The 26709-nt window shown below is 40.9% G+C and overlaps 1 protein-coding gene across 1 annotated transcript in view; it reads left to right on the top strand.

The window, feature by feature from the left end:
- Adgrg4 (adhesion G protein-coupled receptor G4) overlaps positions 1 to 26709 on the top strand; it is a 92521-nt gene that overhangs the window by 9405 nt on the left and 56407 nt on the right. The window contains exons 2-6 of the mRNA XM_048457563.3: positions 10154 to 15916; positions 20067 to 20161; positions 22430 to 22494; positions 24404 to 24443; positions 25462 to 25514. Of these exons, the coding sequence (XP_048313520.3) occupies positions 10154 to 15916; positions 20067 to 20161; positions 22430 to 22494; positions 24404 to 24443; positions 25462 to 25514 (6016 nt within the window). The remainder of the gene's footprint in view (positions 1 to 10153; positions 15917 to 20066; positions 20162 to 22429; positions 22495 to 24403; positions 24444 to 25461; positions 25515 to 26709) is intronic.

Below are 26709 nucleotides of genomic sequence, written 5' to 3'. Positions count from 1 at the left end.
TAATATTTTGTTGAAGATTTTTGTACTGTCACGTTCTGTGGAATAAGCCAAATGCACAAAGTTGGATGTAGCTTGTTATTTTCACCGGTGTGGAATATAGAAAATGGAATACACGGAAACAGAAGGGACTACAGAGAAGAGGAGCAGACGCAGAAAGGGGAGTGAGATAAATATGATTAAAGTACATGATATGCCTGCACGGAAACGTTGCAATGAAACCCATTGCTAGGAACGACAAACTTTTGACAATACAATTCAACAAACATTCTTGTCAGACAATCCCAGCACCTGGCTCATCTTAGTGTTACTATGAGTCGATTGTCTCTTCTCATTCAGATTGTCTTTCTGTCCTGGATGTCTGGTCAACATGAGGAGAGAATGGGTCTTATTTACATCTTTAACTTCTGCAGGAAGCCATCATGTTTAGGTTTAGCACGCAAGACTTACTCTATCTCTGTGAGCTGTGATTTTAAATGCAGATTAATTTTTAGAGTCCCTTTGGTGTCGCTTTGTCTTACTTGGATTCTCTCATGGTGGGGTTGGGGGTGTGCTGTGATTTCCTTGGTGATGTCTCTTGATTTTGCTTTATCTGTGTCTTTGAACCAAAACAGGTAAAAATTTCAATCAGGCTTCCTGGGTCAGGCCACCTGCTGCCCCTGGGTCCCCATTGGTTGCCTTGTTGTCTCTGAATGGGGAGAAAAATCTCAGGGCTCCAGAGACAAAAAGGCTGCTAAACCAGACCACTTGTTACTGACTCCACCGTTCTTCCTTTTATGGATTTGTGTTTCTGTATGAGTACAGACACTCTTGGGGCAATGGAAAAAAAATAGTCTTCCTGGCCCAGGTACTATTAAACGGGTATCTACTGGTCAGGCAAGGGACCTCAGGCTGGTAGGGGTAGAGAGGCATTTCATTTGGCTGCTTATTGGTAGCAGGACTCCCAGTTAGTTTCTTTGCTGATGGTGTCAGGCGTATAGAATGTTGTTAGAGAACCTCCTATTGGATCCAGAAAGAGAGTAAGTCCACTTGGACTATATTCCATTGACAGGTTAGTCACTGGGATCCCAGGTCTTGAGTCACATTTGTTGTTTGGTTGAGGGGAGGCTTTCAGCTTATATCATTCCTTTACTCCTAGGAAGAATAATATTAATGATAATAATAATGATAGCAATAACAACAACATCAGGAACTAGGCAGCCAGTGGCAACATGCTCAAGCTTTATTACTACTATTGTGATATGTATTTTGCCCATGACTCCCCATCTGTGAGAAAGACCTACTGCGATATAGAAATTGCAAAGAGACTATGAAAAGCTGCTACCAGAAATGGATGAAAGAGAAAGCCCAAAACCTGTTTAACAATACAGCAGCAGCATTTCAACCAGAAAGAGATAACCTCTCGCTCCATTTTCTGCTCTTTCTCTTCCAGAGGTCAAGATACCACTTCCCCCAAGCTCCCTGAACCTCTGTGTCCTGGTACGATGATGCTTGGGAGGCCCTCCTATGATGTCAATTATGGTCCTATTCTTTCTGGGATGATGCCCATGGGACATATTTCTGGAATGAAGCCACAAATGGCAGGTCACAGGTCCATGATGCCTGAGACTCCAATAATGAGACCTCTTGCTTGCTCCCTGATGGTGCTTCCTTAGCCCAGCATGACATGACCAGGCAGATACAAGCAGAGGGGCTCTTTTATCTGTTGCGTGTCAGGGTTTTCTAGCTGCATGCAAGAGATTTTCCCTCCTTTCCTAAAAAAGAAATAGTTTTGGGGGGAGAAGTGAGGTTAAAAAGGCAGTTTTCAGTTATACTATGAAAATAGAAAATAAAAATAGAAAGGAGAAAACCATCTACTATAATAATAAACAAAATTTAAGGTTTTAAATAAATGAATTAAAATAGAGGCTCTTCTGGGAGTCAGCTGACTTGGGAGATGGAGAAGCAGATGGGATCAAATTTATTGCCAATTTAAAAATTTGTTTGAATCGCATGGCTGCATTATCTATTTAAAATATCATAAAAGTGAGTTTTTAACAACACCAAGGAAAAAAAGCCAAACTACTTGCCTGGGTGGTGAAGTGGTAAACTTAATCCAGCTTGCTTTCTTGAATCTTGGCCAAGATTCTTTATAATTCCTGTCATAGTTTTATGTTCCCTTACCAGCGGTTCTCAACCTTCCTGATGCTGAGACCCTTGAAGACAGTTCCTCATGATGTGGTGACCCCAACCATGAAATTATCTTCGTTGTTACATTATAACTGCAAGTTTGCCACTGTTATGAATTGTAATATAAATATCTGATATGTGACCCCTGGTGAAAGGGTTGTTCTAACCCAAAAGGAGTCGTGACCCACAGGTTGAGAACCACTGTCCTGTGCCATTTCCTGGCCTTGTAGTTGTACTTAGTGGTGAGGTGCTGCAGGGGAAAGTGCATCTGTGCCATCATGTTCTGTTGAGAAACGTGCTTTCTTTTTAACACCAGTTCTCAGGCAATAGAAGAACGCAGGCGTGCATGCGTGCGTGTGTGTGTGTGTGTGTGTGTGTGTGTGTGTGTGTGTGTGGACAGATAGCATATAACAAAACGACAGAGCTGACATGGTTAGCATTGTAGCTGCCTCAATCACTTGCAAAATTTTATTTCTGAGTAGGACAGTCATTATATTCAATGGAGATAAGTATAGCATTTAGAGACCATAAGAAAAAATCTTTACCACATGGAGAAAAGAGACTGATGAAGCAGAAGTGCAGCAAATTGAACTTGTCCAAAATGATGGCTCTAGAGAAAGTCTGCATTGCTCAATTTGATGAAACCCAAAGTGCATGTGGATGAGGAGCCCCAATGAAGAAATTATCGCAGCAGTTTATGTGCACAATCAGCTTACATTGCACACTAATGAGCTCGAACACGTTTGTTGCTTGGTTGTCATGGACTGCTAGACTTAGCGTTTGAAAGCCAGAGACTGTCTGGGAAATAGTGCAGCTTCTATTCCTCTATTTTAACCACGGAAGCTTGGGTTTGTATATTTCAGAAAAATCTCCCGTTGAATCTTTTGATGCAAAGTTTTCTCCCCAGAATGACTGCTATATCAATCCTCCATTCTTAACAGATTCCTGTTTTAAAGATTGGTTTCTCTCTGAGATATGAACAAATTGAAGGTGGATATTGTTCCAGGGAATGTCTGTAATTTGAGATCCCCATTGGTTTTCAATTCCTGGACTAGCAAGTTCACTGTAATGTTTAAGTTTAGCAGTATGATGCCTTCCATTGAGATGCGTATCTTGGACGCTATTTGGATGATTGCTGTTCAGGATTTGTAGAACTTAGCTTTTTAGTATCAAAGTTTGTTTTTCCTTGGCTATATTGAGTACAGTCTTTGCATCTCTTTCTCTTGCATTTGGAGTATTTGGGGTTCATGCATTTAAGGGTGCAAGTTCCTCCTTCCTCTTTACCTCTTCCTATAGTCTCCTTCCTTCTCCCAATCTCTCTTCATCTTTTATTATATATGTATATATTTGTGTAATTTTTGCATCTATAAATAATTCTAGAACCCACAATTGAGAGAAAATATGTGGTATTTGCCTTTCTCTGTCTTTCTTATTTTACTTAATGTGATGATCTCTGGTTGCATTCATTTATCAGCAAAGGACACAATTGTTCTTTATGACTGAATAGAACTACATTATGTTCTATAGTTCTAATAGAACTATATTATGTATATATATGTATATGATATTTTCTTTATCCATTCATCACTTGACAGGCACCCAAGCTGATGTTTGCTTTTGCAAATAATGCTATGATTAATGTGGATGTGCAGGAATGTCTGAGGTATGCTGACTCTGAGTCTTTCAGGTATATACCCAGCATAGCTGGGTTATACTGTAGTTACACGTTTAATTTTTTGAGGAACTTCCATTCCTCCATACTGATTTTCACAGTGCTTGGACCAGTGGGTATTTTTACCAATAGTCTGTGAGTGCTTCCTTTCATTCGCACCCTTGCCAACATTGGTTGATACTTGTCTTCTTAATGATGGAAATCAAGACTGGGATGAGATAAAATCTGTGGTTTTAATTTGCTTTTTCCTAAAGAGGTTGAGCAGGTTCTTGTGTGCTTATTGGTTGCAAAAGGAAAGCCTGGTGAAGATGTTTCAAGATACGAGGTGTAAGGTAGAACTCTCTGAGAAGGACTCCAATAGCTCAGAATATATGATTTAGAGTTGATAAATTAAAAGGTTTTGCAAAACAAAGGAAACAACCAAGATAAGATAACGTGTAGAATGGGAGAAAAATCTTCATTATACACTTGACAGAGTTAATATCTAGAATACTCAAAGAATATTAAAAAGACCTAAATACCAAAAAACCCAAACAACTCAATATTTCTGTGATTTTCAATGAATGAAGACTTGCATCTTTAGTAATAATAATTTTATAGAGAAAAATAACAGAAGTCTTTGCATCTGAAGTATTCAATAGAAAGTTTTCTGAGCTATACAAACCCAAGCTTCAGGATGACATAGATCAACACAAGATACATTGTTTCCTAAGCCATCACCAATATTTAAAACACTGCCTGTTTGCAATTTTGTTCAACTCATTTTCTTTTATTTTTTTAAAATCTTGGCTTAATTTTATTTTTTGAAACAGGGTCTCTCTATGTAGCCACGACTGTCTTGGAACTCACTCTATAGTCCAGACTGGCCTTGAACTCAGAATTCATCTGCCTCTCTGGAGTACTGTGGTTAAAGGCTCGCTGCCACACATGGCCTTCTTTTTCTAAAGTTTTTTCTAAATCTTATAAAAAAAGTTTGCTTTTTTATAGACTTACTGGAAAAAAAAGAGACTAGTTATATCTGTGGCTCAGCTCTTTCTGATAAAATTATTTCAGAGTCCTTTCCTCTTCTTGATAAAAATAAAAACGCTTCCCGTTACATATTACAGATTACTCTAATAGTGTTCTGAATGCTGCATCTAAGCAGGTGACAGGCTTTTGGTGTGTATGTGATATTTAAGATTACCCTCCAAAAACAGAAAACAAAACCCCCCAAACCTGACTGCAGCTCAGCTCCTTAAAGGAGCAGGACTTGTAAACTATCCACACCAGTAGTTAGCATGTCCAAGAGCAGTTCAAGCTCTGTATGAGCACTCTCTTCATGTGTGTTAGAAGTGATGTCTTAGACAGACGATTGCAAATCCAATTAGCTGAGAGGAAATCATTGTAAAACTAGAAACCCAAATCCTGCCACTCTTTTCACTTATGGCCAAATTTAAAAGCAGAAATCTTAAAAGGAATCGTGTACTAAAGAAGCAAAATGGCCTCCTGGCAAGGCCTAAGAGAATGGGACTCTGGTGGGGAAAACAATGCTTTCACTGCCTTAAAGCAAGATGGACTTCTTAAACAGCTTTGATTTTTCCTCCTTTATTCATGCATGCACTTTAATGAACTCAGCTATAGTTGATTGAAGACTTCTGATTGTCAGTTTTTTACTTTCACATGACCACAAAATCTTAAAAGCGTCCTATACAAACTTTAGATCTTTCTGTATATGCAAAGAGAATTAATTGTAATCAAGGCTGTGTCATAAGCCAGTAGTTGTCTCCTGCCATAATTATTTCTACATCATAGATAATATGCTTCTCAGGCAGGTAAATTCAAAATACCAATTTCTCTAAGATAAATATGCGCAATTTTATTTTGAGAGATTTGAATTGAAGAAAGATTGTGACTCACTTGTGACTTTTACTGAGTGCCATTTTCTCTTGGATGTTCTGTCCTCACCTTAAGTTACACGTATCCAGGTCTAACAGGATATTTTCCTATTTCAGTGAGTATCATCCATCCTCTGTGATTTTTCCCAAAAGCAAAATGTGTGACCTCCGAGGGTCCTCTGTCTTCTTTGTCTCTTCCTCTTCTTTGTTACCGTGCAATGCCAGCAGTTCCTCTCCGGTAGCTGTAGGCGTCGGGATCTTCATATTATTTTGACCCCATCTTTTCAATTTATTCACTAAGCCCAAACTTCTGTCCTGAACATCTATCATGGTCTAGGCACTCACTAAAAACTTAATTTACAATGGCGAGCAGTTAAAGGCTATGTTTATGTCCCTATGTCTTCCTGAGGAAGGCAGACATGTAGTACCACATGTAAAACTGCAGCTCTGATCAATGCTATTAAGAACAGGTATGTGGTAGTGCAATCATCCTTGATAAGCTCGTCATGGGCATTTGGGAAGGGAGGCTTTCAGAAGAAGTGATCCATGAGTTGATGCCTGAAGGCTGGGTAGGTGCTAATGACATGAGGAACTATGGGGGAAAGTGTAATTAGCGGCAGCAGCACGCGCAAAGCTCTTCTGGTGGAATTAAATGTTAATCACTGAGTTGGTAGAGGGAGGCTCATAAGAAAAGGTAGGACCTACCCCAAATTTACACTAACCAGTGAGAGAGAGGGAGAGAATTGTGTGAGACTCAATCTGATTTGCATTTTCAAATGTTCATATTTGTTGCATCTGAGATGGATTGGAAGGCACCCAAACATAGAAACTGTCCTCTCCAGGGAAAAGCCCACCAATTGGTTACCCAACAAGTGGTCATCCCTGAAAACATATATACTGCATACTGGAATGTTTGAAGGGGCTCCTGGCAGCGGGACAAGGATCCATCCCTGGTGCATGAGCTGGCTTTTTGAACCCCATTCCATATGGTAGGATACTTTGCTCAGCCTTGATGTAGGGAGAGGAGCATGGTCCTGCCTCAACTAAATGTGCCAGGTTTTGTTGGCTCACCATGAGAGGCCTAACTCTTTCGGAGGACTGGATAGGAAATAGGTTGGGAATCAGGTAGGGGGAGCGGAAGGAGGGGAGGGAGAGGGAACTGTGGTTGATATGTAAAATGAATAAAAAATTTAAAAGAAAAAGAAAACATGTGTACAAGTAATGTTGTACAGATGGAACAGATTATATTTAGGAATACACATACATACATAATACACACAGACATATATATATATATATATATATATATATATATATATATATATATATATATATATATATATAAACAATTAGTGAAAAAGAGGCCATGAATTTGAAAGAGAGCAAGGGGGGTTATATGGGAAGGTTGGGAAGGAATAGAGGGAAGGGAGAAACAATTATAGTATAATCTCAAAAGTAATAGAAAAACAAACCAAAAGAGGGTAGGACCTGTTGGGAGGTAAGAAATGAAGAGTGAAAGAAATTAATGGGGTCAAGGGATATTTAGTGGGTATGATCTCTAGGACAAGATGATGTGTTGGTTATAGCGAGGGAGGGAGAGAATGGAAGAGGCACCGGGAGAAGGATGGTCTGGCATAACTGAATGGACTACTCAGTGAAGGAATACTAGAGGACCCAACATGGAGAGAAGCTAATGTGTTCAAATTAGGGTGTGTTCAGTCTGAGGTATTAATGAACTAGCCAAAAGATAATGCAAAGTGACTGATTGGTTCTTAAAAGTGTGGAGCTCAGAATAGAGATCTGACCCAGAGAGAGAGATTCATTGTCTATTAATGTAAGTTGCTAGTCTAGGTGGGAAAGTACCATAGAGTAAAAGGAGAAGAGGGGTTGGGACAAAGCTTGGTCCGGGCAATCTGGCATACATGACTTCAAAGAATTTTAGATGTGATGGGGGGGGGGTGGGCAAGAGGGATGTGGTATTTTCATTTTCATTACAAGAGAGGAGAATAAGTTTTAAACCAGGAGGGAAAGGCTCATTAGGGAAAAGCGAGGCAAAGTCTGTGAAACAGCGGATGACAAGATCTAAATTACAGTTGAACTTCTGTCTGATGATCTCAATTACTTTTTCCTTTGAAGAAGGAGGCGTGATTATCTGATAAACATGTGGAGGCGGTGCTTGACAATGGGGCATGTTTGAAAGGATTATTGTAGAATAGGAGCATAAACTGAACAGAGAGAAGTAGTGGGAGGCAGCGTGGAAGGCTCATTTGAGGTTGGCGATCATGAGTTTTTAGGAGAAAGGCATCCTCTTGTCACTGGGTCTGTCCGTGCTTGACTGCTGAAGGGAAGGTATAGAGGACATGAGCAGACGAGGAACCCTGAACTTCCAAGATGAACTTGAGCCAGTTGTGTGAACTTTATGGAACTCCATTTCTTCAACTTTGAAATGGTGACAATTACAACATTTTCCACAAAAAGTGGTTTGGTGAATTAAACAGGAAGGCATATGGCACAGCACTTGGCTTGGGATAAGTGTTCCATACTCAAAGCATGTCGTCTTCCCTTCAGATCCCAGTCTTATCTGAACGTTTTCTCAATACATACTGCCTCTCACTCCTAGCTGAGCTGCCTTTTTCCTTCATCCACTCTTGCTGCCATATGTCTTTGTCTTCTCCCCTCAAGCCCCATCATTGCTCAGATGTGGCCATCTTCTCAGACAGTGGTTATCAGTCTCCCTAATGCTGGGACCCTCTAACAGAGCACTTCATGTTGTGCTGACCCCCACCCAAAGTTATTTTCGTTGCTACTTCATAACTGAAATTTTGCTACTGTTGTGAATCCTAACATACATCGGTGGTATGCAGGATAACTGATTTCCAACTCCTGTGGAAAGATTGTTTGACCCCTCAGAGGCGTTGAGAGTCACTGTTCTAAGTTAGCATCTCTTCATCTTCAAGCCAGCTTTGTTTTTTTGCTGTGCTAACTTTCTATTATACTTTAAAGATATATGGAGTCTGATTATATTCCATTGTTGGCTTTATTATAAATCATATCACTTTACTGTTTTGTTTAAAATACTACCTTATCTTTTTTTTTAAAGTAAACATTTCAAGTCAAGCACGTGCTTGTAAAGCTACGATGGGAGGATCCTGAGTTAGGCTAGCCTATGCTACATAGTGAGTTTTAAGTCTGAACTAAATAGTGAGACCTTGTCTCACTCCAAACAAACAAAAACAAAAAACAAAAACAAACAAAAACTCAACTGAGCGAAATATCTCAATAATATGAAATTTCCAATAAGAGGCTGAGTTCTCTGAGGGAAGGAAACATGGTCTAAAGCTTTCTCCTCCCGGGGCTTCTAACGGCATTCACCATACTTGTGAAGTTTAACTGACTTCAAAGGGAGCATAAACTATGCTTCTGTGGTCTTCACAGCAGGATTGCACAGTCATGTGGGGTGAATAGACACTACAATAGGGTGCTAGAAGGCATTATACTTTGTTTTATTTTGTCACAGCCTTTGAAATTCCTATTACATGTGTTTATAATGTCTATAATGTAATTTTTTACAACATATACAGTCATGCATAATCCACAAATATATATTCATATGCACACACATAGATGGTCAAGATTCAAGACTCTTTGATCCAATCTTCAGTGTTCTAATGACTGATTGAATTTTGATCAAGGCAGCTGGTCAGAGAACTGTGAGCCAGTAATTCCTTGAACCAAAGTGTGAGGAATTGAGAAGAATCTAGTCTCCATAGCAAGATCCTGTCTTGTGGGGGAAAAGGAAGAAGAAGAGATTTAATCAACTTAAAAATCAAAGAAACTTTTGTTACTGTCTATGCACCAGACACTAAGCTTGGTGGTTTGTACACATTAACTCACAAGTGTCAGGTAAGTTTTATAAGGCAGGATTATAATTCTCATATCACAGAGGAAGGTGCTGAAGCAGAGAGGTAGACTAAGGCCATAAAGCAAGTTTAGCAAGTTATAAAGCTTGCATCTAAAACTACATCCGACTGAATCCAAGGCTGGAGTTTTGGGGAAGATTTTTAACTTCACAATTGAGTTTCAGTAATGGATGTGAACTAATCAGGCTATTGATTTCTTCTTTCATGAGTTTCGATAGGTCTCTTGGCAAAGGTGAATCACCTCAATCAGTGTACAGTTTTGTACAAGTGCCCATATCTTTTATGCAGATACTATATAATGAATGTCTTCCTACTAGTTATTTACCCAGGGTATTATGAAAAGATAGAGATTTACAAAGTAGAAAATCATCTTAAGAAAAATTAAGTAATCAAACAACACGATTATATCTGATACTCACCTCTCTTTAAAAATGAAAAGAAATTATAGAGCTCTTTCTTAAAGAATTGTCTCTAATTTCTAAGGCTGAATCTAAAGTAACACATGCTTTCTGATTTTTCAGCTGTTTCTGAAAATATGACAATTCAAGAAAGAAGTACAACTGTTTCCCAGCAAATAGACTTAACAACTCCTTCTCAAATTACTGGGCTAAATGCACGGAAAACTGTACATCTATCCACAGTGCCACCAGAAAGCATGCCTATCTCTACAGTCAATCATGCAGCTATATCACATTCTAATACAATACCCGCGCCTCTAGCTACAGTGAGTGTATCAAAAGATTTAAAGACATCTATGGCTCAGACAGCTACATTTTCAGATGGCTTGTTTACTTCAACAGCCATCCCTCTGCCTGCCCAGAGCACACCCATTCCTACTGCTACTGACACCATGAAAGTAACTCAATACCCACATTTAGGAAAAACAAAGACAACAAAAATAGTGAAGGTCATGGCTACCAAAACCTTTCATCCAACTACAGCTACTGATTTCTTTGGCACATCTGGAATTACCAAGAATTCTATTGTACCTGAAACTTTAACATCTAAATTCCACTCGGCTCTTGGGAAGACAACTTTATTCTTGGTGACTGAGTCAACATCCATGTCTGCAACGTCTTGGTCCAAACACAAGCACACAGATGTTTCTACACTCCCTACCTCTAAGTCTGGGCAAGAATTTCTTGTATCTCCAGCTTCCAGAACTGCACCTTGGTCCACACTAGAAGAGACTTCCGATATTACTACTGACATTGGAATTGCATCAACCTTCCCTCCAGAGTCTCTGCTCACCTCCACAGCTGCTCCCATGAGTTCTCCTTTTCCCGGAAATCATGTGGTATCTACCTTGTCAACAACCAATGCAGAAATGGCATTCACAGTCCATTCAGTGTTGCCTGTGAAGACCACACCTGCCCTAAGAACAGCGAAAACAGAGTCAGTACCTACAAATTTCCAAGAAGTCTCTTCATCCAAAATGGAGGATGCTATATCTACCCCTATGCCTAAAGAGACCTCTCCTATGACCTTTTCTTCTACTACATCCTCTCCAGTAATTGGAACTCAGAGTGTACAGACAGTTGATACTGAGAGTACACATCTAGCCTTAACTCCCAGAACCAAACTTGTCCCTCCATTGGCTGAAACTTCACTATTCCCTACCATGGAAGGGCTATTCCACACCCAGAATAAGCCCACAACTGACGAGCCCATGCTCACTTTGATTTCTACTGAGTCATCTTCTACATATAATGCACCTGAATCAGGTCTCACATCTGTAACTGAGAAAACTGACTATCAGTTCTTCACCACCTGGACTCCTGAGCCAGCTCAGACACTGTTGACCTCTAGGAATACAACCACTATACCTACATTCATGCCTAATGAAAGCCTTACATCGTCATTCCAAGATAATATTACTAATATCGGCAATTCATCCACGACTACTAATATCCCTCTACTTGAAACATCCACAGGCAGCATGGGTACCACCAACTCTGATGCTACTACTGCCAGGTATACAACAGCTCTATCCAAATCAACATCCCAGTGGCCTAGTAATTTCTCCAGGGTTGCTGGAATCACATCTATAACTAGTCAGCCTGAGTCTAAACTCACCACCTTCTTATGGAAAAGCAATTCCAAGCCCACAGTAGCTGCAAATGAACTTCCCTCAATACCAAGGGAGACAGTTGCTCCATCAGTGCCTATATCTACCCTCACTGCCATTAAGCCAAATTTTTCTACTGAGAAGAGCACTTCTGAGACAGCACAGATACATACAAATGGTATGAGCACATTTGGTGATACTATGGTCCCTCTACCAGTGTCTGTGAGAACACAGAGATGCCAAACAACTGTGACAAAAGAAACCACTTCCCATCATCCTAAGGTAAAATCAACTATAGCAGCAGTAGCTGAGCTTTCTCCATTTGCAGCAATGCTGGAAGCAACAGATGAATCAGCGCAAATGGTGACAGCTTCCGTCACTGCTTCCCCCTTTTCAGATATAGACAAATTGACTACTGCTTTGGATAACCAAACTGCAACTACTGGGATGGGAGCGAGCTGGCTTTCAACGAAACTGATGAAAAGCACACCTAAGAGTTCATACAATAGAACTCCAGAACCCTTTAACTCAACCCATACCTATACAGTACCCAGGACTGCAGAGACATCTGAGGGGAATTCAGCTTCATCGCCCATTTCTCTGAGCACCCAGACACTCCCTGAACTTCTGGGTTCTTCAACAAGGATAATGGGAGCCACTTTCTCCACTACTTCTTCGCAGAAGACAGCTGTTTCTTTCTCTGCTTCTATCTCACCTCCACAGACTGCAGCTACTCATTCCTCAGAAATCCCTCAACCTACTACCCACAAGTTCTCACTGCCAGTTAATGCCTCTGCTGTCACCTCTCCTGCCACCACTAGGGTGTTTTTTTCTGAGACCAAGGTTACCCCACCTCAGCCTTCTACTTTGGCCAGGGATGTCACAACATCTGTGCTCTCAGTTGGCTCACCTCCGCCAACAGGGACAATGACTGCAGCAGAGGTGCCACGGGTGAGCCCAACAGCTTCCACAGCCAGGGATATCTTGCCTACCCACAGTGACTCACTTCTTACCGCTTCGGAAGTCACAACTGTCCCTTCCACAACAGCACCCACGGCAGTTTCCTCTCTGAAAAAGACTTTGGTGCCCTCACTGAGACCTCCCACTCTGGTGATAACTAAGACTATAACCACCCTTCCTTCTATCTCAGCTGACTCAGTAAGTCCATCCGTACACACTATTGTCTGCTCAAGACCTCCCCCTAAGAACATTACTCTTGTTTCCTCTACTTACACTAACTCTACCACATCTACATCTGTAGCAACACCATCTGTATCCCAAGTTGAGGATTCCACTCATGTTTTTAGCTCCCCCTATACTTTTAGTAGTGGCGGAGATGTTGGTATGGCTTCTAGACCTGTAGACACATCTACTGGTGGTGAGACCATGTCCCTCCGCACCTTTGTCAATAAGCTTACTACCTCAGCAGAAACCAAATCTACCACAGATATTGTAAACACACCCGTCTCCTCCCAGATGGTGGCTGCAACCTCTGTGTTATCTTCTGAGAAAGAACAGACTAAAACCTCCATGGGGCAAATCCCCAGAACTACAAGGGTGACAGAAATTTCCCCATCCAAGAATTCCTTTATTTCGGACTCCCAGGGCATCTTTCCTTGGGAAATGACAGACACAAAATTTTCTGAGACCACAGAAATCTCCAGTCACCAAACACATTTGCCTTCTGAGGTTCCACCTGGGAATCCAACTTCTCTGAATTTCACCACTTTTTCTTCTGGGAGCACACAGACCACAGAAACCTTGAGCTCAAGTCCCATAACAGGTGTTCATGTTTCAGAAGGGTCAACTAGTCTTGAGGAAACAATACTCCCTTCACAAGTTCAGACAATAACTAAGTCTTTGTCTCCTGATGAAAGGACAAGTGCCCTTTTGGAATACCCTCCCAGGACTGTGGAAAAGATAGAGAGTCCCTCTCCTGTGACTCATTCAGACACAAGTCACCAGGCTACCTCATTCGTAGACGCTACAACTTCCAGGACAGCTAGAACATCCTATCCTGTGCTCATCAACACAACTCTTTCACACCTCCTTTCACCAAAGACACAACCTGAGTCGGCATGGATTGCTTCTTCCACTTCTGAAAGCACACAGACTTTCCCTAAGTCCTCTCCTCTCACACCTGGACCACTCGACACCAATTTTACAATGATCACTCCCGATGGGAGCACCACAGTCTTTTCTGTTCCAAATGAACCTACAAACTCTCCTGGGGAGACCTCTATGGGAACATCCACTCCTATTTACCAGATGTCTTCATTGCCACTCAGCGTTACTACCTTCACCCCTAAAAAGGTTTCTGACACCCCTACGATACAAATGACTAAGTCTTCCAGAACAACAAACTCAGGCCATTTGAAAAGTGTCTCTATAGCTACTTCAGGACTGAAGTCTGAGAAGTCGTCAATGCCAGTTAATAACTCTGTTTTCTCGACTACAATGATTTCTTCTGACACTCCCACAAGACTTTGTGCATTCTCTTCTTCCTTGTCTTCACCTCCCCCTAAGCCTACAAAAACCACTCAAGCATCGACATTGAGTATCACACCAGTATCATTTGCTGGACCTACTTCACAAAGCACGGTGGTTTCCCCTTCTTTCACTAATTCAGAAGAGGTAGAGGTGCCATTCAAGAATACAGCTGCACCCGTTTCCTCTCCAACAGAGTTGGATTTTTCATCTATGAAAACTATTCCAACTGTTATGGTGATTGGGACAGTGGCTTCAGTTATAGGTGCCACTTCCTCCTCTCCCCTTAGTTCTAGGAATACTGAAGCCATTTCCTTCATCCCAAAGACCATGTTTCCTTCGTTACTTTCAACAACCCAGCAACCATCACAAGAAAATGAGGCTACTAGTCTGGACATATTGCCTGGGATTACCAACAGTTCCCGATCTCCTGAGAGTGGTGGAGAGACAGAGCTCATTAATACCTATTCTGCAACTACCATCCCTGCAAGTGGGCTTTCATCCACACCTTCAGATAGTTTTTATACTTCCTCAAATATTCAGGTTTCCCCATCTTTGAGTAACTTTAAAGGCACCCCTACACCTACAGAAGGTGTAAAATTCACACAGATATACCTTTCCCGCGATACAGGAAAGATGACTTCCTCGTCAGAGAATATTTTGCTAACCAGCGAACGAACAAGTAGCGACGGATGTACGGTCACTCCTGCTTTAAACCCTTCACGGACTCAGCCCCCTGGAACTCCTTCTTCTTTGGCATCGTTCCTTTACTCACCTCATAGCACCGAGGTCAAGTTTCCCCTTCCATCTCAAACGGCTGAGTTCCCAGCATGGGGAACAAGAATCACGCCTGGTATTACCCAGTCTCTACCTACAACCTCCAGAAGCATGGCCGGAGGTGAAGAAGACGCTCCACTTCCAGTTCTTACAACTGGTGTAATGACACCAAACAGAGTGGAAACAGAAAGCCCTCACTTTACTCTTGGGACTTCATCAACATCGCAGATTGGTCTGGTCTCTAGAGATATCGAGACAATGCCATCGATTTTCACATCAGAAAGCCTTCCTACTTTTGGGCTTTCTGAGAATACTTCCTTATCAATATCTTCCACAGTTCTCCCTACCACATTGACTGCCATTTCCAGGGCTACCTCACTGACTAGGAGTTTATCTAGTCTCCCTTCAGGCTCTCTGGCTTCTGTATCTAATCCTTCGCATCTTCTAACTACACCTGCAGGACAAATGGCAGAATTGATGTTTTCAGCTTCTGACACAATAGCAGCATCCCCTAACTTTCCAACAGTATCCTTCTCAGATGGAAGCACCATTCCCACGCAAAGCACTCCCCCAGCTACACTAGGCGTCATCACTGCTGACTCTCTGACTTCTCTGCTCATAGCTACAAAAGCCAAAGGTGAAAGTCCACACACTTCTACATCCCTTGAATCATCCCCCAGGACTACTGTGGCTCCTACCTTCAGGACTGCGTCTGAATTCAAGTCCATTAGCAGAAAGAGTCCATCACCTTCTGTAAGCAGTCACGACCTATCTATTACATCCACAGCTATAGGGGCCTCATTTCCACTGATGTCTGCTGAGATGACACATCCTTCTACAGCGACTGGGTCTTCATTAATCTCTTCATCTTTTAAGTCAACTTGGGTAGACTCCACGTTTTCCTTTCTGTTTACACAAGCATCTACTTCGCCAATTGCTACAGTGTCTACAGGTATTTTATTCATATATCTTTACAAGTATTTTGTTCATATACCCTTAACAGAGTACATGAACAACGAATGGGCCATTTGTTCTCCGAGTTTTCTGAAGGCAGAAAATAAGAGAGAAAGATGTATGTGTTTCTTTTCCCCTTAACATCTTTGGCACACAAGTACCTTTTTTTCTAGGCACAGACCTCTCTAACTGTCTTTCTTGTCTTTACTTAAATATATTACAAGTGGGTCTTTTCATAAAGTATGGCATTTTGAAGCATTCTGTACAGTGGTCGTGTTCTTGATGTCCTGACTGTGACTCTGCCCATATGACTACAGACTAGGAACATCATCTTTACCCTGTAAAAGCATCATACTGGGGGTGGGAGGGATGGAGAGATGGCTCAGTTATTGAACTGAGTTATTGAACAAGAGGACCCTGGTTCAATTCCCAGCACCCACATAGAGACTCAAAACCCTCTGCAACTGTCATTCCAGGAGATCTGATGCATTCTTCCGGCATCCTGAGGCACCAGACATGAGCATGGTGCACAGACATACATGTAGACAAAACACCAATGCATATAATTAATAAATAAATGTAGCATGAGGCCTGGCTGGCTTGTTGGGGTTTCTGTCCCATCTGGTACCCCACAGCCGGAACTCCCAAGGAAAATCACACACAGGACTCCATAAGGTTATAAACTGATTGGCCCATTAGGTCAGGCTACTTATTAGCTCTTATAACTTATGTTACCCCATTATCCTTATCTATGTTAGCCACATGGCTTGGTACCTTTTTCAGTGTGGCAGCTTACATCTTTCCTCTCCGGTGGTCTGGGCAGAACTGCGGAGAGAGCTTCCTGCTTGCCAGAATACTCCCAGTCTCTTTGCTCCACCTCTACTTCCTGTCTGGCTTTCCCGCCTATACTGCCTGCCTGACCAATCAGCGTTTTATTAAAATATGGTTGACATAATACAGACAATTCTCCCGTACCATTTCCCTCTTTTTTTTTTTAAAACAAAGGAAAATACCTATAGTCCATTTGTTGGGAATGCGGGCATAGTATTTCAGGCTACTTCCTGCTGGTTGGGGGCACTGATGATCTTATGGGGACCTAAAGAAAATTTAGAGTTATAATCATGTCCTGATTGGAGTATCCTGTGAGTCTTGATCATCTCAGGCAGCATTTTGAATCTGTTCTGGATGTAGAACTCAGACATCTGGGCCATCTATTCCTGTCGGAGATTTTTCAGGTGGCCTCCCTTGGTCAAAGGTGATTTTTCTTAACTCTGAATAAATCCAGAGCCTCTCGTTTTCTGTGGAAACAAAAGCAGAATCTCTTCTCCAAAGTAACATACCTTTTGACTTCAATTTTGAAGCCAAGGTATTTTCAAAATACCTTTCTTGAATTGATTCTGCAGCATTTATAAGCAAATATCTTTTAGCAGCTGTTGCTCCTTCCTCAGCAATCAAACAATTCAAAGAGAGCATAATGCAAACAGTATCAAGATTCTCTGTTTATTTTCCATCTTTATTCTAACCTCTATTTCTTTTATTTTTACTTTTACTTTTTGAGACAGGTTCTCTGTATATCTTTGTCCTGGAATAACTTTGTAGACCAGGCTGTCCTTGAACTCACAGAGATCCATTTGTCTCTGCCTCCCCAGTGCTGGGATTAAAGGTGTGTGCTACAGTACCTTGAACTATCAGAGATCTGTCTGTCTCTGCCTCCCAGGCATTGGGATTAAAGGCGTGTACTACCACACCTTAAAGTCACAGAGGTCAATCTGCCTCTGCCCCTTGAAGTCACAGAGGTCAATGTACCTCTTCCTCCCAAGTGTTGGGATTAAAGGTGTGTACCACCACACCCAACTACTTTCTTTCTTTTTACTTTAAGAACTTTAACTTTTATCCTACATATATTTTTAATACACTGTAAACCATTTAGAGGTTTTCTTCAACTTTGAATCTTTCTTTTACTATATACCTCTCTTTTTCTGACTACAGGAGTCTTTAATTTACTAAGCAATATCAGTAGGACTAAAGCCATAGCTTTGACAGCTAGATCCAGCCCATTACTTAGCTTTCCAGCCTTGTGGCTGAGGTACCAGTCAGAGCTGTGTTCACTGCCACAACTCTATGGCGTTTCAAGGTCCTTGCCAGCAAGCAAGCTGCATCATTCTGCTCACAGACCACACTCAGTTGGACTGCCTGCCTGAAAGAGTCAGAGTTTGCCCTGGTAGAACGGCCCATAATTCCAGCATTTTAAAACAGCGCAGTTTTTTTTTTCTGCTACAGCTGAAAACCGAAAAGCATGCGTTCAGCTTTTCCTAAACACAGTTTAAGTGTTTAGTGGCAGGACCTCTTAAAAGAGCTGCAAAGTTTTGCAGCTAAAACTGAGTCAGGAAGCCTCTCTTAGATGAGAGTGCTTGCTTGCCTCTAGCAAGCAGAGCAGACCCGAGAAATTGCTGCTACCAAGAAACCATGCATAAAGCTGTTATTTTGTTCTAGAATTACTTCCCAAGCTGTCTCAGGCTTTATGTGGATACAGTTGTCCACACGTTGGCGCCATATGTAGCATGAGGCCCGGCTGGCTTGTTGGGGTTTCTGTCCCACCCGGTACCCCACAGCCGGAACTCCCAAGGAAAATCACACACAGGACTCCATAAGGTTATAAACTGATTGGCCCATTAGGTCAGGCTACTTATTAGCTCTTACAGCTTATGTTACCCCATTATCCTTATCTATGTTAGCCACATGGCTTGGTACCTTTTTCAGTGTGGCAGCTTACATCTTTCCTCTCCGGTGGTCTGGGCAGAACTGCGGAGGGAGCTTCCTGCTTGCCAGAATACTCCCAGTCTCTTTGCTCCACCTCTACTTCCTGTCTGGCTTTCCTGCCTATACTGCCTGCCTGGCCAATCAGCGTTTTATTAAAATATGATTGACAGAATACAGACAATTCTCCTGCACCAAATAAATAAAAAATAATTATATACCTTTAGGTCTGATGATGTTTTCCACACAACAGAAATTACACACACACACACACACACACACACACACACACACACACACACTACCATCACCACCACCACCATCACCATAAACAAAAAACAACACATACACACAAAACCCACAATTGTATCATTGTGTCTTGGCTCTTGAAGCCTGTGTAGGTCTGAACCCTCTCTAATCTCTACATTTAGCTGACTAGAAATGCTTAGGGAGTATTTGACTTCTATTTTGTTCAAATTTTAACAGTTCTGCAACTTTTAAACCATTTGCTTAATTTCATTTATGTTATTTTTATATTATTTTATATGTATGAGTATTTTGCTTGCATGTATGTATCTTCACCGCATGTATGCCTGGTGCCCAAAGAGACCAGAAAAAGGAGTTGAGTCCCCTGGAAATAGAGTTACAGGTGGTTGCGAGTAACCATGTGGGTCTGGGAACAAAAGCAGCAAATGCCCTTAACTGCTGATTCATTTCTCTAGATCCTATTTGTTTATTTATTTTATGTATGCATGTGGGGGCATGTGTATCACTGTGTACTTGCAGAGGAAATTGAACAACTTGTGGAGGCCAGTTCTCTCTTTCCACCATCTGGGTCCCAAGAATCAAACTCAGGTCATCAGATCATCAGAGCTAGGCAGCAAGTGCTTTTATTTGCTGAGCCATTTCTTTGGTCTGGACCAATAATTTTTAAGATTCTAAAATAAAGATATAAAATGACAAGATCAGGAGGAACACAAAAAGATAAAACTCTGAAGTAGGAAAGAAAGCAGTAGGGAGAAATTATTTTCTTAGAACAAATAATCTTAAGACACAGCACGCAGTGTGGCTGTTGAATGAGCTAGAAATAAGTTGGCCAATAAAAGTATGGATTTAGGGAATTTGCAGCAAGTCTGTATAGAAACTGCATAGAAACCCATAGAAATGGCCACATCGTCAAAGCAAAGATGGGATGGTAGTACCTTGCATATTTTGTTCTTAGTTATGCAGCCTCAAATGCCAATTCTTGGTGTTAAACTAGGCAAAATTTAGGAATGAAAATAAATTGTTGTTTTGTTTGCTGAACAATGGAGAGCACTTCTGCTCAAATTTTGAGAAATCAGATTCCTTTATGTAAATAGCTAAAATCAATCTGTTTACTTTTATTACAGTTTCCTTCTACAATATCAAAATTACCTTCTCTGTGTTTGATGAAGAGCCAAGAGTCCTTCTTACCACTGCTATACATGACTTTACAAAAGATTGGGTAAAATGCTCTTTTAAATATTTATGATACTTATTGAATACATATGACCAAGACCAGGTAGATTGAAAGTAGCCTCCCTTTTCTACTGATAATCCATTTCACAGATAATCAGTTCCGATTGTTTTCACTGCATATGTATTTACTCTGCAGGCAACACTTTGAAGATGTATGCAATCCCTTTCATAGTAGCAGTGTTGAAAGCTTTTATGAGATGTTATTTTCATTTGTTGAGATCTGTACATTTTCCTCCACAGACACAAATTCTGAGTCACTGCCAAATTTTTCTAGTTAGGGGAAATAAGAGCACTGACGGCCAAGTCTATGGCATAGTGTTTATGTAGCTCTATTTTCTGTACTTTATTTTTTGTTCGTCTGCAACACAGTGAAAATTTTACTTATCCTTACATTTTTTGATAATGAAACTGATGCATACTGTGCAACTGAAGTTCATATGAAAACACTTAAAATAGACAACACCTGTCCTCTACTGCTCCTCTTAATAAGTTAAGATATATCTGGGAGATTTTCTATAGAGTTACAGAAAAAGAATTGGTGTACTAATTATGCCACTCTTTACCTTGATCGCTTGCTGGTTACCTGTGGACATCTTCTTAAGAGAGGGCAGGAAACCTTGCCTTGTGGGAAGTTCAAGGCCCTCCCCCCCTACATTCAGACCTAGGAAGCTTTGCATCCAAATAGACTAGGTTCCCAAAAAGCCAGTACATGCAGTAGAAACAAGTCCCAGTGCCTTTATCAATGGCTTCTCAGTCAGCCCCCCTTGTCAGCCACATTCAGAGAATCAAGTTTAATCGCACGCTCATTCAGTTCTGGTCCAGCAGGGTTTGGTAAGCTCCCATTAGGACAGGCACACGGTCTCAGTGGTGGACCAACCCCTCGCGGTCCAGACTTCCTTGGTCATCTTCTCCGTCCTGCTCTTCAACTGGACCTTGGGAGCTCAGTCCGTTGCTCTGATGAGGGTCTCTGTCTCTATCTCCCATCCTTTGCCAGACGAAGATTCTATGGTGATATTCGAGATAATCATCAGGTACCCTCTGCTCTGCTGCCCAAGGACCTAGTTGGGGACATCCCCGTGGACACCTGGGATCCCCTCTAGAGTCAAGCCTCTTGCCAGCCCTAAAATGGCTCCCTTAATGTAGATATCCTCTTCCCTGTTCCTATATCCACCCTTCCTCCATCTCCACCCTCCCACTCCCCCAAGGCCTCTCCAATCTTTCCTTTTTCCCTTCTCTCTCCCCCTCTCCCCTTCCCCCAGCTTCACCCCTACCCCCACTCCCACGCTCCCAACTTTTGCCCAGCAACCTTGTTTGCTTCTAATATGTTTTTCTTTGGGTTCACCTTCTTATTTGGCTTCTCTAGGCTTGTGAACTATAGGCTTAATGTCCTTTGTTTATGGCTAGAGTCCATTATTGCATGAGTACATACCATATTCATCCTGAGTGAGATAACCCAGATCCAAAAAGATGAATATGGTATGTACTCACTCATTAGTGGACTCTAGCCATAAACAAAGGACATTAAGCCTATAGTTAACAAACAAAAAGATGAGATAACCCAGATCCAACATTTTACATTTTAAAGGTTATCACAAAATGGTCTTTAGATAAGTAACAACACCAGTGTTCACCTTAGGCCCAGCAGTGAATGATCATATTGGTTTTCCTATTCTTCATTAGTACTTATGTTCAAGTGTGTATGACCCAATTCTAAAGTGCTTGAAAATAGTGAGTGTTTCAGAGTGTTCAGGCTGTCTCATAAAGATACACCAAATGAATGGCTTTAAAACAGCCATTTGTAACCTCCCAGTTCTGGGCAGTAAGTAGGCAGGATTGGGGAGAAAAACTTAAGACAACAGTGTTGGGAGGGTTGCATTTGGGTGAGATTTCTCAGTGTGGCCTTTTTACTGTGTCTTCCAATGGTGTTTCTTTTGTGCACTACACCTCTGCTTTCTCTTTGTTTTCTTATAAGGATAACAGTTTTCATTGGATTTGGGTTCCCGAATGGCTTTATAAACAAATATGATCAGATTGTTGATTAGGGGTTCCAATTTAAGGTTAGGTTGGAGGGCCCCTTAGCTCCCAGCAGTGTGTACAAATGTTAACTGAAATCTGGAGCAAGTTTGGGAACGTTGGCTTCACTGAAATGATTGCTGCAGCTCACATTGTCCCAAGTGACTTCCGTGACTTAAAATGGAAGAGTGGCCACACAAACTCTGACCATCTCCTTTTTTATGATTTTTTGATTTTACAGTTGAATTATATGCTGCAAAACAGCGAATTTTCTCTTGCTAACTTGACTATTCAAATCACAAGCAGGTATGTAAATGGCATTTTTTTGTGAGTTGAAGTGAAATTGAGGGACCACCTGGGTCTGTGAGTTTCCTTTGTTGTTATATAGGAATGAGGAACACAGTTGTCTCACTGTAGGTTGTAAAATCAATGGAAGAACAAAATAAAATAAAACAAAAACAATTCAGAGAGGAAAACAGGGAAAGCAGAGACTCATTTTGCAACATTCTCTTCTCAGTATAACAAATCTAGTTTCAGGGGAGTGAAAACACACTCACATGTGTTGATGGAAGTTTCTGTCCTGCCTGGTTCTGCAGCCATTCAGTCCCAAAGACACACACAGAGGCTTATATTAATTATAAACTGTTTGGCCTATTAGCTCAGGCTTATTATTAACTAGCCCTTACAACTTAAATTGACTCATAATTCTTGTCTATATCTAGCCATATGGCTTGGTACCTTTTCTCAGAAAAGCATCCTCATCTTGCTTCCTCTGTGACCGGCTGATAACTGACTGCCTTTCCTCTTCCCAGAATTCTTCTATTTTGGTCGCCCCACATATACTTCCTTCTAGACTACTGGCCAATCAGCATTTTATTAAACACACTCAAGTGACAAATCTTTACAGTATACAAGAACATTATCCCACAGCACACATGAGAAAGGCTTCTACCCATCCATGAAGCTTCTGATCTTAGACTCAGACACCTCTCACTAGGTGCCACCTCAGAACATTGCCACATGTAGCTGTCCCTCTGTGTGACTGCCTACTTTCAATATGTTGGCTCTTTGGTTTCTCCCACAAAATAGATTCATGAAGGTTTATTTATAACTGCAGGTTATCATAGGTGATTGCCTTCAATAACAATACTTATCATGTGTGGTTGGGTCCTGAGGAAGGGCCTTCTTGAGTCTTCACATGCTAGGGAGCACAGACAGGAAGCACTTCTGTCTTTACTTAAAATGTTTGCTAGTTCACAAATGCTGTTCATGGGGCCTCCACCCTCATTACCTAATTACCTCCCAAAGAACTCATCATCGAATACCACCTCATTAGGCTTCAACATAAAAATTTTGACTAGACACACAAATTCAACATTCCCCCCCAAAACTGAAAGCAAATAAGAGGTACTTGGAGTCTTCAATACTGTTTTAAAAGTCACATGTTGGTTCTATTCAATGTAAAAGTGATGTTACCATTGTAAAATCTATGTAGAAATAATGTATAGAAATCTATGACTTGGATATTGAAAATATATAAAACCCACATTTTCCCACCCCTTGAAGAATACTTGTGGACATCTAATATCATATATTCCTCTAGCTCTTTTTAATGTATTTAGTAAAAGAGTTTCAACTTTATATACTGCTTAAGAATTTTCTTTTCTTGCTTCACAATAAATCATGCACATTTTCTATGTCATAATATAAAAGCTAGGTTATTCTCTTTTATTTTCTTTCTTTCTTTCTTCCTTCCTTCCTTTCTTTCTTCCTTCCTTCCTTCCTTCCTTCCTTCCTTCCTTCCTTTCTTTTTTTTTGAGCCAGGGTCTCATTGTATATCTCTGGCTGTTCTGGAACTTGCTATATAGTCTCAGGCTGGCCTCAGACTCATAGAGATTCACTTAGTTTTATCAGGGGTCGTGTAATTAAATGCCTGTACCACCACTCCCAGCTTAGCTTATTCATTTTAATGATTGCATAGATATTTGAGTAATTCCCACCATTGCATATGCATTTTTAATGCACTGTTGCTGAGTAAAAGTCTCACCACCACTTTAGTGTGCAAATAATGATCAAGCTCATTTCAAGGATCCCCTTGGAGCCCCAGCACGGTTGGAATTCTGCTGTCTCATACCTGTTGTTAACCTTATCTTGCAATCCATGCATTTGGTGCTACATTTTATTTTCCTATAATTTTGTGATGCTTTCAATACAGAAAGACTTCTGAAGAAGAGGTGGCCATGTACAGACATATTGTAAGTAGTTTTTCTAAATGAACCTACTTGTGACCCATTCTGAAAATGATTAGCCATAAGTAAATAACTCTGAACTGACTATGCGGCAGCTATTAAAAGATTTTGTGGGCAGAGTGTGTGAAAAGACTTAGGAATCATAAATGGCAACATAATTTCTTGATTGTGGACATCTCACAGAAAAGTCTCACTCTTCCAAGATGCAATTGTGTGTAAGTCCACAATTCGATGAACAAATCTAAATCCCTCCTCCTGTATTTGTCGTTAGAGCGCAGCAAGCGAGCTCTCATCTCTTTTTGACCCAAATTCCAGTGCTTATTTCAGTTCCTCAGAACTGTGCAGTGGCACACTCCAAAGTGGTTAGAAACCACACAGCTTTTAAGGCATTTAAATATGACATAAATATTTTGACTATATAGAATACAGTAAATCCAATAGTTCATTCTAAGTCATCTGCCTTGCTACAAACAGCTGTCAAAATTTTAAAAATGCAACACACAGCTAACACAATATAACTAAAATTTCTGTAAATACTATGTGTAAATGCTCTCAGGTGGCAATCCGCCAAAGCTCCTAGTTCCTTCACATTCTGACGGTGGGACCTGGGGCCCACCCCCAGGAGAGAATCAACCTCTCTGTGCCTCCATTTCCTTATCTATTAGATGGACTGAACTAAGTAGTATCTGTTAAGTGGTAACTCGGCTTAGAATGACAAACCGTTCTATGTTTGTCATCGCCACCGTGTCAGTGCCCAGACTGGGATGCTGAGTAGATGATTACCATTCCTGAGAGTCAGCTGTTTCATCTAGTAAGTGGGGTGACCGTCCTTGTACAATCTACTCTTCAGGCTTGGTTGGAAGGATAAACACATTAGTGTGCTGCTTAAGGGATATTTGAAGAAGGCATTGGTTGTGTGAATGTAAAGAATAATTCTGATTTTCTTATTAATTATAAGCCCTCTATTTAAATTTGATGTTTGTTCAAAGACTTCAGTGACTATGTCCTCTTCCTTTCCTATCAGTTGGAACAGAAAAATGGGCAAGGAATGGCCACAGTTTTTCATGTACCATACAGGTAAGTGATATGTTTATTCATAGCCGGTACATTCAGGCATTCAGTTCTGAATCGCCTTCCCTTACTCTGTATGTGCAATGTACAGTTTTTTTTTTTGGTCAATATTGTCAGAGGGAGAGTAAAGTACCTGGTAGTTATTTCACAGATGGTCCATTTAGGTTTCCACATTCAAGGGTTAAGTTGTTTTCATTGGTCATAGCATAGCCTTATCAGCCTCTCTGCTGCCTCTTTGCATGGAAGAGGAAATGGGGTTCAAAGTAGTTATAATTTAGGGTTGGGGAAATAAAATGCTTATCATGGTCAATAAGGTCAATGACATACCGAGAAAGCAATGAGAACCCCATGGAAAACACTCCAGACAGTACACACTTATGGGCCAGAACCTCTTGGCGCAAGGGTATTGCTTGTCTTTTGATACACACCATGAAGGACATAGAGTGAAAGGAGGCTCATGAAGAGATTGTTGATATGTTCAAGGTGCTGGATTAAGAGTCAACTACAGTGAGGAGGAGAGGTTCAAACAGTGGAATCCTCTTTATAGAGAACTCAGAGAAGAGATGGGCTCCAATCAGAAGTAATAGGGTGAGTTTAATCCACCACTTCTAGGTCAGGGAAAGGATAGGAATTCTTTTGATTTGCCATATGGTGAAACTTGACACAAAGGCCAGGGCATCTAATTTCCAACAATTGTTAGGAAGCTCAGTGAATATGTTCATCAAAGCTATATGCAAAAATAAAAATAAAAAAATGTAGGCAAGTTTTGAGTCTGAAATATTCTCCCCAGTAGAATACTAGATTAACCTAAAATATTTAAAGACCTTATTGTAGAGACTGAGGTCAAGGACTGCTCTATTTTTTATTATCTTTTTTGTGGATAAAAAGGCTTGGTAGATTTTGCAGGAAATGATATCTCCCTAAACCTCAGTTTTTTCATCTGTAGAGTGGGAATCATAACATCACTATCTTGGAAGGATTTTGTGAAAATTAAAAGAATCAAAACATGTGAAGCAAGAACTCCTCAAATGTTAGCTATCATTACCATCCTTATTAGTCTTTTATAGGGTTAAGCCTTCAGCAGAACACTTCTGTATAGACTAATTGGACATGTGCCTATTTGCCTTATTGCAGTAATGATGGATAAATTGAAGGGCCAGAACGATAAAAGGTTTTCTCTGAAATAATAACTCCTGAGTAC

Source organism: Myodes glareolus, chromosome X (genome assembly GCF_982192425.1).
Source record: "Myodes glareolus chromosome X, mMyoGla1.1, whole genome shotgun sequence".
Taxonomy (NCBI): Eukaryota; Metazoa; Chordata; class Mammalia; order Rodentia; family Cricetidae; genus Myodes; species Myodes glareolus.
The sequence above is the reverse complement of the archived record's forward strand: the minus strand, read 5'-3'. Positions and strand labels throughout refer to the sequence as shown.